At 41.9% G+C, this 15,498-nt stretch overlaps 1 protein-coding gene across 4 annotated transcripts in view; it reads right to left on the reverse strand.

Annotated features, from left to right (window-relative positions):
- The window catches only part of TARBP1 (TAR (HIV-1) RNA binding protein 1), an 87,637-nt gene that overhangs the window by 43,030 nt on the left and 29,109 nt on the right, over positions 1–15,498 (reverse strand). For all 4 annotated transcript variants that reach the window (XR_004302524.1, XR_004302523.1, XM_032430424.1 and 1 more), the window contains exons 12-14: positions 14,968–15,140; positions 4,115–4,212; positions 791–952 (exon numbers count right to left, since the gene is read on the reverse strand). Coding sequence is in view for 2 of the 4 variants with exons in the window: in XM_032430424.1 (XP_032286315.1) it covers positions 791–952; positions 4,115–4,212; positions 14,968–15,140 (433 nt within the window). In the remaining 2 variants the exon portion in view is untranslated. The remainder of the gene's footprint in view (positions 1–790; positions 953–4,114; positions 4,213–14,967; positions 15,141–15,498) is intronic.

Here is a 15,498-nt window from a genome sequence, read left to right on the forward strand (position 1 = left end):
TTTGACAAATGCATCCTGGAGGGGAGGGAATTGTTGGTGAAAGGACCAGACAGAAGGAAAGCCCAGATGAGGAAGAAGGTATGTGCTTGTGATCCGTGAAGCTCTATGAGGAGGCCCCTATGCATGACTGCAGCATAATGGCACTGGGGGGCAAGGGGAGGGAGGAGAGAGGAGGCAGCAAAAGACCAGGGTAGACAACAAGGTAGACGGCCAAGGATACAGGCTGCTGGATGTATTAATACACACCACGTGTTATATATCACATATGTGTTATATGTCACCTATCACATATATGTCACGTATCATATACATACTTAGACATGTTGAAGTGTCTCTTACTGGTACTTGGGCAAAGACTCAGTTCAGTGCAAATCCACTCTCTGTATCTAAACAGCTTTAAGACTGAAGTCACCACACCTTTGTTATATACCTATAGGAGTCCCAATCTTCACCAAGTACTATGAACAAAGGATACTATTTTAAATTTCAGCAGATGCTTTTCATATCAGAATGTTAATAATCAAATCTATAGGGCGCCTGGGTGGCTCAGTTGGTTAAGCGACTGCCTTCAGCTCAGGTCATGATCCTGGAGTCCCGGGATCGAGTCCCGCATCGGGCTCCCTGCTCAGCAGGGAGTCTGCTTCTCCCTCTGACCCTCCCCCCTCTCATGCTCTCTCTATCTCATTCTCTCTCTCAAATAAATAAATAAAATCTTTAAAAAAAAAAAAATCAAATCTATATTCTACATACGCTTATTCAACATAACTACACACCTTGAATGAAGGATTACCTGTCCACTGTCAATCTCTTGAAGATGCCGAATGGATGCATTTTTCAGAGGAGAAATAACTCTCCAAATGGGGTTGCCTCTTTTCCACCCAACCTTCAAATGGGTATTTATAAGCTCAGTTAATACCATCAGGTATAAATGGCAACGATCCAGATCCGAAACCTAAAGACAAACAGTAACAATTAACATGCAGGGTCCGTGATTTTTACCAAACTATGAGAGTTCAGACAGGAAATAAATGACCTTATTTAAACGTACTAAGACAAGAATTGAGAGAAAAAGTCATTTCCTCCAAGAAGCCCTCCATGATCTCCCCATGCAGAGCTAAGGACTCCCTTCTCCGAGCTTACACAGCAACTCTGCATTCAGTATAACTGCAGCACACGTCATGATTCACTCATCTGGCTCACGAACGTTCTACCAACTCTTGCATCCCAGGGCCAACAGATCATAAATAACAATTAAAGTGGTGACAACTGCCTTTGTTTTAGGCAGGTTATGATCCTCCGTTCTTACTAGGAAGGTTAAGGTCCCATTTTGCTAAGACGATGACTAAGTTCTGGAGAGGTCAAACAGCTCAGCCAGCATCTCAGAGCTGGTAAGTGGGAGAGACGGAATTAAACGCAGGTCTTTGCGACGTTGAGTTGCAGGGTTCAGTCCAGCGCTACCACCCGCCAGCTCTGTGACCCAACCTCTGTTGGCCTCAGATTCCTTATCCACAAAATGGGGAGGGTAACATCTACCCACCACGGGGATGGATGCGGATTCTTTTCAAAGAATTGAGAAAGTATGGTAAGTGGACTAGCCCTATCATCAGTATACCAATTACTGTATCCTTGGCAGACTTTCGGGACACCAGGAAGCACATGATTCCTGCATTTAATCGGTGCTCACGGAGCAAGCACGACATGTCAGGCATGTAGCCAAGTGCCAGGACATGGCACAGACGGAGAGAAACAATCGCAGGGCCTGGTGGAGACCGAACACCAGCTGTGCGAGTGAGGGATCAAGTGCCAGAGAGGATTCCTGAATGTGGGGCTCAGGAAGCCGGCTGGATGGTGGAACATTCCTGAGAAGGGAATGGCGAGGCGCAGTTCTGAACGGCTTAAGTGTGAGAAATGCAACTTGAGTTGTCCAAGAGCACCTGGCTGACGGAGCGGTGAGCTCGGGAGAGCCGCCAGCGGTGGAGACGGAGACATAGGGTCCCTGGCACAGCTGAAGCTGGGGGTGCAGCCCAGACCGCCTCACAGGAAGAATGGGAGAGAAGAAGGGCACGGGCCACGCTTTCTAAAGCTCCCATGTTCGAGGCTCTCTAGTGGAGAACGCATAATTGAAGGGAAGGCGGGGGTGATGGCAGAGAGATGGGGCCACCCCAGGGACGGCTGGTGTTTTGAGGGCCAAGTGGCTGACGTGTCCAGTGGGGCTGAGGAGTCACGAAAACCATGGATTGAGGGGCGCCTGGGTGGCTCAGTCGGTTAGGCGTCTGCCTTCGGCTCAGGTCATGATCCCAGGGTCCTGGGATCAAGCCCCAATTTGGGTTCCCTGCTCAGTGGGAAGCCTGCTTCTCCCTCTCACACTCCCCCTGCTCATGCTCTCTCTCTCAAAAAAAAAAAGAAAAGAAAAGAAAATCATGGTTTGAAAAGTATCCATCAGGTTTATTTATGACAAAGGAATCACTGACAGCTTCAGAGAGAGCCGCTTCTGGGCTTCAACAGAGGCAGAAACCAGGTGAGAATGGAGCTGTGGAGTGTTTATAGATTCAGCTTATGGAGAGAAGGAAATTAGGAGCTGGAGGGACCAGGGAATAGAAAGAGTGGGTTCCTTGAGATGAGGGACTATCAAAGCTGTTTCGGGGCTCATGAAAGAATCCAGGAGACACGGAGAGGCTGAGAATACGAGAAAGAAGGGGTGGGGGACCGTCAACAGTCAGGTCCTGGAGCAGATGGAAGGGGACACAGGCCAGCTCCCAGGGAGGCCGGAAACAGGTTCAGAGCCTGGGGACTGCGCTCCCTGGGGGGCCGAGGGCAGGCGCCCCCGGGAGCAGCCCGTAGCAAGTACCAGGGCCCATCCTCGCTCCCTATATTCTACGTATGCTTTGTAGCTTGAAATCAGCCATGGAAACAAATACTACAAACCAGGGCTTTCTTCCCCGAGAGCAGTCGTTAAACAAAATCACACGAACCCTTCCCCTTTTAAAAGCTATTTTTAGCATCAAATTCCAAACAAAAACAGTTATGTTCTATAATGGATACATGAAGGTTCATCATACTTCTGTGTGTGTCTGAAAATTTCCCTAAAAAAGAAGGTAAGATAATACTGATGATAATAAAGTGATGTTGAAGCAAAACAAACCAAAAGAGTTATTTCTTTATTAAATGCCTTCTTGGAAATGTAGGTATAGCAAGGCCACTATTAACAACTGCTTAGTAAGAAGACAGTTAACACTCCCCACTCCAGAGGGCTTTTTCTTCATAGTTTCCTTGCCTTCCTACCATAACAGCTCAGGTCCTTCAGTATAGAACTTGCCTTTCTGTATTTTCACACCTGCTCACGAGCCTATCAAACAAATGTACTTAATTGAGTATTCTAATAAAAATTAAAATAAGTATATTTTCTCACTTTATTAACAATCTACTTATTCTAAAGCTTCAACATTTGTCCCTAGAGATTTCAACTAAAAAAAAAAATTAAGAATAATAAGCATTTCTATAAGAATCAGCATTTTCAAAATACTCTGGAAGAAAAAGGAAAAATTTTTTTTTCTCTCTTTTTTTAACTTCCAGTGCAGTTTACATGCAGTGTTATATTAGTTTCAGGTGTTCTCATCTGTCCTAGAGGGAACAAAGTATGTGGAGAATACAGACAGCAGAAAAGGACACTCACCTCAGACCGACTATTATCTATTCTGTGTTTCAGAATCGCTTATGGAGCTTTAGAAACAGACCCATACTGATGCCTGGTCCCACCCCAAACCTGCCAAATCCCACTCTCTGGACCTTAGGCCAAATACGCCTGAATACTCGAAGCACTCCAGTGAGGTCATACCACGCGGACCTCTCAGCCCCTGGGGAGTGGATGTATTATCTCCATTTTGTGGATGAGAAAGCAGAGGCTTGGAAGAGCTACATAATTCTCCCAAGGCCTCGGTTATGACACGGGTAGAATGGAACGAGGAGACTCCAAAGCTTAGAGTTTTTTCTGCTTCCTAAGTGGCTTCTCCAGAAAGTATCACATTAATTTTCTCAATTTCATACAGTGCCTGCCAGTAAGTAATCACTCAAATATTGATGAAAAGAATGGAAAGTTGCTCCCTTGAGTACTTACACTACTTAGTTCATTCATAGTAAGCCGTCGGAGGATAAATTCGGAAACGCTCTCGGTGGCAGACATGACAAAGCTCTGAAGAAATGTAAACACCTCATCTGTACAGGGGGAAAAAGTGTGTAACTGAAATGACAGAAATATAAGTTCCTTGGTACAAAATATGCCAGATTTTCTAGTAAAAGTACAACTATGTTAAGCATATGGGTGCATCACTTACCAAAAACGAATTCCAATAATATAACAGTCATTAGTACCATGGGGCAATCTATAATTCACCTTAAAGATCATTTAAGAGTTTTAGTTCTGGGTAAGATGGAACAGGGGCATACCAGCCTCTCTCACTATAAAACGTGGACAGAATATCTGAGCATCTATGTGGAGACCCTAAAAGGTAAAAAGTAGCAGACAGATTCAGAAAGCAGTAACACCCAACAGACTGAAACCACGCACAGGAGCAGTCAAGAAAGTGGGCAGCATGATGGCCCTGACTTCTGACCAGAGAGTGGAAAAGGGGAACCCCAGAAAAGCAGACAATGAGTCCTCAGGAGGTTCCAGAGGGGGGATGCTTAGGACAATGGCCCCAGAACATGGTTTGTGAACTGCTGGGCTCACCCCGAGAGGCTATGCATGGACCTGCGAGTGAGCAGCATCCCAAAGACTTTCTGAACTGAACTAACAGAGACACAGCCACCCAGGTCCCAGACTGGCCACCGGGTGGATCACATGTGGTGCAGGTCAAGACAGCACCACAACGCCGACAGTGGAACCAACAGGCACAGAAACCGGAACATCAGGAATTAAGGGCTAACCCTAAGCCGACTGTCTGCTTACACAAGATTATCAACATTCTCCACAGGATTTAAACAAGACCCAGAGTCTCATAATATAATATTCAAAATATCTAGGATTCAATCCAAAATAACAGGGCACGTGAAGCATCAGAAAATTCCTAGCTCACAAGGGAAAAGATAATCTGCCAATGCCAACAATGAGATGATGTTGACTCCAGAAAAACCCGACAAGGACTCCAAACAGCTAATGATAAAAATGCTTCAACAATTAATCAACACACCCTCTTGAAACATATGGGAAAATAGAAAGTCTCAGCAAAGAAACATAAGATACACACAAAAACCAAATAGGAATTTTATAATTGAAAAGTATAAGTACTGAAATTTGAAGAACTCACTGGATGGGAACAGTAACAGAAAGGAGAAGCATGAGAAAGGAGTCAGTGAACTTGAAAACAGATCAATAAAATAAATCATATGCAGTATGACATAGTATAACCAAACTGCTGAAAACTAAAGACAAACAATCTTGAAAGCAGAGAAAAATAGCATATTACCTAGGTGAAGAACACACTGAATTACTACAGAATTCTAATGAGAAACCATGGCAGCCAGAAGCAAATGGAATACGTTTAAATTGCTGAAAGAAAAGACCCGTCAAACCAGAATTTTATATCCAGTGAAAATATTCCTCAGAAGGTGAAATAAAGACATTCTCAGATGAAGGAAAACTAAGAGAATTCACTGCCAGCAACCCTATTCCAAAAGAAATGCTAAAAGCTGTTCTTCAAACACAAGGCATATGATGCCTCAGGAAAACATGGGACGTCAGGGATGAAAGAAAAGCAAAAGAAACTGCAAACATCTAGGTAAATACAATAGGTTCTTCTCTTGTGATTTTTAAAATCTCTTTGATGGTTGAAAGCAAAAAGGATAACATTGTCTGGTAGTTATCAACAAATGTAGCTGTAAGACAACTATAATACAGGGGGGGAAGGGCAAAGGAGTCCATAGGGTGGTAAAGTTTCTACATTCATTCACATGGTAAAACATTAACTCTAAATAGATTGAAAAGTTAAGTGTGAATACAGTAGTCCCTAAAGCAATCACAAACACACACACATGGACACACACGTGTGCATGCACACACACACACACACAGAATATTAAATATTTAGTAAAAAACACAACAGGTAAATTAAAATGGAATACGAAATAATGTTCAAACTGCCCAAAACAAGCCAAAAGAGGGAAAGACAGAAATGAAAAACAGAGGGAATAAACAGAATGCAAAAAATAAAGACTGAAATTGAAACACATATGTAATTATATTAAATGCAAATAGTCTACACCAATTAAAAGACAGTGTCAGAATGGATAAAAAAATCATGACCCAATTATATAATGTATATAAGAAATTTGCTTCAAATATAACAATCTAAATAGAATAAAAGTAAAAAGCCAGGAAATACTACTATGCAAATTCTAATCAAAAGAAAGTAAGAGTGGTTATATTACTACTAGACAAACCAGACTTCAGAGCAGAGGAAATAACCAGGGATCAAAAGGGATACTGCCTAACAAGGAAAGAGTCAACTCAGCAAGAAAATGCACTATCCTAAACAAACAGGCACCTAACAACAGAACTGCAAAACATGAAGCCAAAATAATAGAACTAGAAAGAGAAAGAGATAAACCCAAACTCAGAGTTAGAAACTTCAACACTCCTCTCTTAGTAACAGAGTAAACAAAAAACAGCAAGGACATAAAACTGAAAAATACCATGAAAATCTTGGATCTGATATTTATAGGACACTCCACCCAACAACAGAATACACGTTCTTTCCAAGTGCACATGGAACAGTATGCAAGACAGACCATACCCTAGATCATAAACAAACCTTAATGAAGTTTCAAAAACTGAAACTGTACAAAGTATGCTCTCTGACTAGAATAGAGTTGAATTAAAAATAACAACAGAAAGATAACAAGAAAATCCCCAAACACACTTCTAAGTAATTCATGAGTAAAAGAGAGTGTCTCAAGAAAAGTTAGAAAATACTTTGAACTGAAATACAACATATCAAAAGTTTTGGGATGCAATTAAAGCAAAACTTAAAAAATTTATAGCACTAAAGGTCATTTTCAAAAAGAAGATCTAAAATCAACAACCTATACTTTCACCTTAACTTTTTTAAAAAGGCAAAATAAACCAAAAGCAAGCAGACAGAAGCAAACAAAAAAACAGAAATCAATGAAATTGGAAAAAAAAAAAAAATCGAGAGAAAAAAAAAAAAAAACGAAGAAAACAAAAACCGGGAATTTAAAAAAGAAAAAAACAAGAGAAAAAAAAAAAAAATCGATGAAACCAAAAGCTGGTATTTTGAAAAGGTCAGTAAAATTGATAAACCACTAGCCAGTCTTAAGAGAGGCAGAGACAGAGAGAGAGGATACAAATTATCACAGACCCCAGATGCTGCACACATTAAAAGGAGAAGGGATTACCATGGGCCATGGACAATTCTAGAAATATAAATGTTCCCACTCACAAATGCCATGATTGTCTATAAAGAAAAATCCCAAGGAATCTATTTTAAAAAAAACAAAAAACAAAAACCCCCCTCATAACTAGTAAGTGCTTCAGTGAGGTCAGGGGATACAAGGTCAACACACAAAAATCAATCACATTTCTGTATACTAGCAATATACAACTGAAAAGCAAAATTTTTAAAAATTTATCACTTACAATAGCTTCCCCCAAAAGACATACTTGGGCACAAATCTAACAAAACCTGTACAGGATCTATATGCTGAAAACTAAAAAGCTCTGATGAAAAAAATCAAAGACAGCCTAAGTAAATCGAGAGACACACTATATTCATGGACCAAAAGTCTCAAAATAATAAAGGCAATTCTCCATAAATTGATCTAAAGATTTAATGCGATTCAGTCAAAATTCCAGGATTTTTTTTTTGTAAATACAAGCTGATTATAAAGTTTATATGGAAAGGCAAAGGAACTAGAATAGCTAGAAATAAGAATTTGAAAGAAGCATCCTACCTATTTAAAGAGTTATTGTAAATCTACAGTAACCAAAACAGTGTGGTATTGGCCAAGGGATAAACATATAGATCAACAGAAGAGAGTCCAGAAGTCGATCCACACAAATATGGCCAATTAATTATTTTTAAACAACTTTACTGATATAATTCATGTAACATAATTCACCCATTAAAAGCATATAATTCAATGGTATCTAGTACAGTCACAGATATGTGCAACCATCACCATAGCCAACTTTTTAGAACACTTTCATCACCACAAAGAGAAACCCCATACCCTTTGACCATCACCTTCATAAGCCCATCCACTCCCCCCACCCCACCCTACACAATCACTAATCTACTTTGTCTCAAATCTGCCTATTTTGGACATGTCATATAAATGGAATTATATATGGTCTTTTGTGACTGCTTCTTTCACTTAACATGTTTTCAAAGTCCATCCATGTTGTAGCATGTATCAGTAATTCATTCCTTTTCACGGCCAAATATAGATATATCACATCGTTTATCCATTCATCAATCCATCTATTTTGGATTATTTCTGCCATGCCCAATTTTTTTTTTTTTTACAACAGTACAAAACAACAGAGAAAGGATAGTCTCATCAACAAATAATGCTGAGCAACTGGATATCCACAGGCAAAACAAAACAAAACAAAAAAACAAAACCTCAACCTAAACCTTACACCTTAAAAATTGACTCAAAATGTATCATAAATCCAAAAATAAAAAACAATAAAATATTTAGAAGAATTTCCTAAACATGATACCTAATGCACAATCCATAAAACAAAAGAAAAAAGCCAACCGGACTTCATCAAAATGAAAACTTTTGCTCTACAAGGGAGAGACACTATTAAGAAACTGAAAAGCCAAGCTAGATTGGAAGAAAGTATTTGTAAATCACATATCCAACAAAGGACTTGTATCCAGACTACATCATGAATTCTCATTATATACATTTCATACAAGTGTATGAAAACAAATAACTCAATTTTAAAATAGATAAAAGATTTGAACACTTTGCAAAATGTGATATCACTCTTAGAAATGTTTTTTTTTTAAAGATCACATAGCATTAAAAATTACAGAATTAATTTAAAATTTTCATGTTACTTGTTATAGAGACAATACTATCTGGCCTCTGAAGTAGCTCATAAATCACTTGTCAGGTCAAGAAGCCACGAGCAAATGGTTGAAAGGTAAAGCTTTTTTTTTTTTTTAAAGATTTATTTATTTGACAGAGAGAGCGAGTGAGCACAAGCAAGGGGAGCAGGAGAGGGAGAAGCAGGCTTCCCACCAAGCAGGGAGCCTGATGCGGGACTCAATCCCAGGACCCTGGGATCATGACCTGAGCTGAAGGCAGCAGTTTAACTGACTGAGCCACCCAGGCGCCCCGAAAGGTAAAGTTTTTTACTATAAAAGTAAGCATTATAACCAACGAATATGCTAAGAACAGAATACTCCTCTCCTTCCAGATTGTCTGCCTTTCTTTCTCCTATATGTACTCAATAATAGTATAAAGAAATGAAAATAAAGTTAACCTGAGGTTCCAAGGGAAAGCTGAGGGCTTGCAGGACAGAAAACAAAGTGACATGAAGAAAAGTAGGGGCTGTGTTTCCAACGTCATCCTCACTCTCATGGTGTTTCCTGTTAGTTACCCAATACAGAAGACTCTCCCAGGCCCCCAGTCACCGCCACCTCTCCAATTTAACAGCTCATCACAATACACAAACTGTGCAAAAAACTTCAACCAGAATGGGGTATATGGTTTTGTTTCCTACTCTGTGCCTCATATAATTAACAGTGGTAACCTGAATCCCAAAAGTGGTACCAGAATTGGTCAAAAGCTGTCTCATCAGTCAAAATCACAAGATACCACCTCACACCCATTAGGATGGCATTATCAACAAACGAACAAACGAGTGCTGGTGAGGATGTGGAGAACCTGGATCCCTGGGCACTGCTGACTGGACTGTGGAACGGTGCAGCTGCTAAGGAAGACAGTATGGCGGTTTTTCAAAACGTTAAACAGAATTACCATGTGATCCAGCAATTTCACTTCTAGGTATACAACCAAAAAAAAAAGAACTGAAGGCAGGGACTTGAAGAGATGTTTGTACATTTGATGTTCACAAGCAGCATTATTCACACGTCCAAAAAGTGGAAATTACCCATGTCCATCAACGGATGAATGGGTAAACAAACTACGGCATACACGTACAATGGAGTATTAGCCTTAAAGAGGAATGAAATCCTGACACATGCTACAGTACGGATGAACCTTGAAGACATTACAGTTTGTGAAATAAGCCCAACATAAGAAGACAAATACTGTATGATTACACTGATTTGAGGTCCCTAGAACAGTCAAATTCACAGCAACGGAAAGTACGAAGGGGGTCGCCAGCGGCTGGGGTGGGGGAGATGAGGAATTAGCGCCTAGCAGGTACAGAGGTTCAGTTTGGCATGACAAAAAAGTTCTGGGGATGGATGGTGGCGTGAATGTACTGAATGTCACTAACTGTACACTTAAAAATGGTTAAAGTGTACATTTTGTGTTACGTATATTTAAAAAAATAAAAGCTACCTCGGGAAGAAAAGTTCAAGTAGACACAGAGATTAATCAAGGCCAGCAAACAAAAGCCCCCCAGGAGAAAAGTGAGACCCCGCACTGAGGACCCCAGGCCCACCGTGGCAGGTGCAGCAAGCACTTAGGGCAGAAGGCATCCGCTGCTGAAGGCCAGGTACTCCGGCCCGTATGATCCGATGTAACCAAAGGGGGGCTGTAATGCAACTAAAGGTGCATTTCCACAAACATAAATGGGATATGGTTATTTTGAATTTTGAAAAAATGATTAGAACATCATTTTACAAAAACTCATTTATGTGTACCATGGATGCACCAAAAGGAGAATCACAACCCGAGTCCAATCCAATTAGATTCACAGATGAGACTGGAGGCAAACAGCCACACGCCTGCTCTCACTTCGCATTCATGAGCGCTAGCTCCACGCACACCCCCCACCCCCGGGCTTCCCCACTTCCCCAGTCCACCCACTAATCGTCCTTCCCAGGCGGATATGCTCCCCTCATCCCTCGGCTTCCTCTTTCACTAAGATAACGCCGAAGTTAGAAAGGGACGCTGCCGCTCCGGCCTCTGCCCACCCATCCACACGTGCCCCCCATCAGCACCCCGTCGAAGGCCGGCCCCTCTGCTGGTGCCCCGGACCCCGAGCACTTTCGCCTCCTCTCAGCCACCAAGAAGCAGACGTCCCCTCCTCAAATCTTCAAAACTCCCCTCTACTGAATCGTTTCTATCAGCACAAAACACTGCTATTTTCTCCCCCGAAGGAAATAAAAACTTGTCCCAGAGCAACGGTCCCATGTCTCTGTTCCCCCACACATGACAACCCTTGAAAGAGCCGCCCCCTGAGCTGCCCCCACTGCCACCCAAAACGTTCTGTCAGGGTGACCCTGATTTCCATGTTGCCAAAACCAATGGTCACCTCGGCTCACCAGCAGCACCTGGTGCAGTTATCACTCCTTCCTTCTGGCTCCCAGAACAGCACATTCTCCTGGTTTTTCTCTTCTCATGCTGTAGTGAATTCCTCCTAAAGGTCCTATGCCAGTTCCTCCCCAACCTCTAGACACTGGTGCTCCCCACGCACCTGGACCTCTTCTCTGTCTACACTGGCTCCCTGGGTGTTCTCGTCCAGCATCATGGCTTTAAATACCACCACTATGCTATGACCCCCATATTCCTATTTCCAACCCACACTTCTCCCTGAACTCCAGACTCAGAGGCAAATGTCGGCTCACCAACTCCACCAGGATAGCTAACGGGTGCTCCGCACTTAACCTACCCAAAGCAGAACTGCCCGTCTTTACTCCAAAACCTTCTCCGACTCCAGTCTTTCTCACCTCAGTTAAAGGCAACTCCCATCTGTCTACCTTCTCCAAAAGCTAAATGGCCTCTGAGTTCTCTCTTGTTCTCACAGCCCACATCCAGACCCATCAGCAATTCCTGCTGGCCAAACCGTCAAAATACATCCAAAGTTCTAACTCACTGCATCCATGGCTAGTACGCCGTGCAAGCCTAGAAGCTGGTTTCTGCGGCTCTACCCTTGCCCCTCTCGTGCTCTCTCAACACCAGGGCCCAGTGAGCTTTCTAAAACTCAACCCAGAGCTCAGCACTCCCCAGCTCAAACCCTCTAATAAGAGCCACACCCTTAAAATGGCCCAGGGAGGGAGTCCTATGTAACTGTCACCATTTCCCTCTTTCCCTCTCAAAGTTCGGGTCCTATTATTCTTCCCTTGGTGCCTCCTAACTGTTCCCCAAACAGCGAGCTCTCCCATGGGCCCCTCCTCACTCGCCTCCCCTACATGTGCGCAGGGCTCCGTCCCTCAACAGTTAAAGTCTCTGCTTAACCGACTGTTGCCTTCACTCACAGCGAGGTCTTCCTCGACCAATCAACTACACCTGTAACCCTCCACCTCTACCCCAGCACGCCCCGTCCTCCATTCCCTACCTTATTTTCCCCCAACACTTACCCAACTACCGTATATTGTATATGGTCGCTGCTTGCTACCCCTCTGCCCACCACACGCCAGACCCCAGCAATACAAGCAATCTCGACAAGGGCAGGGATTTTTACTCTTTTTCCACACTGACACCCTAGCGCTCACAACAGTGCATACAGATCATCAATACATATGTGCTGAATGAGTTCCCCAACACCAGTTCAAAAGCTTTCCACAGTCGCCCCCCATTAAGATTTAAATAACTTCAAACCCTGAGGATCAGCACAGTAACCACTGCAGGTTAAGGGGAAGAGAAGGGGAAAAGGCATCTCGCCAGACACTGCACACCGAGCCCCTTCCTCCCCAGCTTTTCTCCCCACGTGCCGTTCCAAGCGCTAGCAGGTTAAAAAAAAAAAAGAAGAACAGGAAGGAAAAAAAGGAGGACAAATGGCAACGACAGCAGGTGTACTCGCTCAGACGTAGGAATGACAGATGTTGAAGCTGCTGTGGGTACACGGGGATTTATGACATCTCCATTTTTCTAGATATTTAAGGATTTCCATAATAAAATACTGAAAATTAAAATAAAAAAATTTTAAACACAACAAGGCAAAGTTGCTCCAAACAGCAGGATACTGCCAAACCTCAATCCCACCTGCTCACAGGAAGCATTCCTGGGTATTTCTGACTTTACCATTACCTCTGCATTGCCCCTGGTACTGGTAATTAACTCCCAGATGGCCTTCTCGTTTATAAAATGGAAATAAGTATTTTCTATTTTCCTCTTCTCTCATAAAAGCAATCTTTCAGGATTAAGATCTGTTTACAGGTAATGAAGCTTGATACGGTTTATCAGTCATATGGACGCCAATGGCTAATATAATTATAAACAGGTATTTCCTTGGCTCTTGGTGACATAAAAAAGATCTGCATGAGGTGCTATAGGAACTCTTACGTTCTGCTGCTGCTAAGAACATAAAATGTGTACACATTCTGGAATGGAAAACTGGAAAAACAAGTTTCATTATCTTATAAAGCTGAATACGCACAGGCCCTGGGAACCAATACACATACTGGAGAGACGCACACCCAGGCCCAGAAGACATGAAGACAAGTGGTCGTGGCAGCTACATCACGGTAATGAATCACAATCCAAAGTCTAGCACTGGGAAAATGCATAAACTGAGCTGTCTTCATACAAAGGAAGATTATACAACAGGGAAAATAATGAAGTCTAAGAAAGGACGTGCATGAATCTTACAAACACATGACGTGAAAAAAGTTACAGAAGACTTCCCACAGTGAAGCAACATTTCTACAGAGCTCCGAAGCAGGAAATCAAGACACTACGGTGTTGAGGGATATCTACAGATGACGTAAAACCACTTTCAAAGCGCATGGAAGTGATAAAGACAAAAGTCAAAATAAGGAAGCAAAAGGGGGGACTGAGGAGTAACAGGTACATTCATTCTTAGGTTGAGTAGTAAGTTCACGGGTGTTTGATTATTTGGCATCATAACGTATATAAAACCATCACACACTCGTATGTGTGTGTTTGTGTGTGTGTCAAATATCACAATTTTCCGCAGGGCACCAGTGACCCAGTCCTGCTCTTGAAACCACTAACCCTATTAAAAAGTCAAAACATGTCAAATGAACCCAAATTTATACCCTTAAGGAGACAAAAACCTTATAAAAAGTTACTGTTGTGTGTACAGCATTTGGTTTCACTGCCATTATTAAAAATATCAGAATCCAGAAACTAGCTTTAAAATTTCATAAGCATATATTAAAATCTAATCCCATCAATGTTATCCTATGATTCCCTAGGATTCTCAAGTAGCAGATTTCTAAAATTCCAAGTGAAACTGGTGGGAAAGGATTGGGAATCAAGGCTCTTCAATAAATAGTGTCTCTAGTGTCTGTGGTCTTCAGCTTCTGTCTTGCATGCATCTTTGTTTAAGGAAAGAACAAAGAGCTCAACGCTTCTACTACCACTATACTTTCTGTATGAAGCATATTCTACTTAAAAGGTGTTCAGAGATGAATGTATCTGAAAACAAGTTATTATGAAATTACTACCATTCTTGTGCTTTAGCTTAATCTCTGCAACATCTAGCAGAGTGGCCATCAGAAATGGATCTTGCTTAAACATATATGAAACAGGGATCATTTTCATGTCTGGAAATTAATGAGTGAGCAAAAATTTAAAAAAAAAAACACAAATAAAAGCAAATAAAATCACATTTCAAAACAACGGTAACCAGCAAATGTAAACGCTATGACGTCAGCTCCATGAGGGCAGAGGGTCTGCACCTTCGCCAGGGCATCCCCAGCACCACCAGGGGATACTCGGTCCATATCTGCTGAAGGCATGAGGTGATCCTTTTATTTAAAAGGTCAGGAATTTCCTCTCATTCTAACCACCAACCATATACCAAGCAAGACACCAACAGAAACTATGTATCCTCACCATCTTGGGCACTGGAACCTTTCAACATGCAAGTGTGCAATAACTTCAACAGGACCTGGAGGCATCTGTCAGTTTCCAGCAAGGGCATGTAGGCATTTGTACCAAACTTCATAAGGGATTCCAGAAGAGGATCTAAGAATATCCTTAATACATTCTGTGTTCTCCGCTTTTCACTAGATATTAAAAGACATGCCCAAATCAAGCATTTCAAAAGCATGAAGAAATTATTTTCCATCTATAACTTGTGGAACTGGTTAGCTACTGGATTCGATGAAGTAGAATTAGTCTCATGGATGATCCGGACACCTACGCACCTCCTGGGACTGATCCCCTCCAGCCTCCTCGCTGACCTCTCAGTCTATGCTTTCTCAGTAAATTCTCCGTGCGCTCGCAAAGAAAAGCACAGGGAAGAACATACCGCACTCGACTCTAGGCACAAGTAGGAAGGAGATCCTATACCCACTTTATTTGTAAATTAAAATGCTGAGACCCTGCTACAATAATTCAAAAAACAAAACAAAACATACACTA

Source organism: Phoca vitulina, unplaced genomic scaffold, assembly GCF_004348235.1.
Source record: "Phoca vitulina isolate PV1807 unplaced genomic scaffold, GSC_HSeal_1.0 scaffold43, whole genome shotgun sequence".
Classification (NCBI taxonomy): domain Eukaryota; kingdom Metazoa; phylum Chordata; class Mammalia; order Carnivora; family Phocidae; genus Phoca; species Phoca vitulina.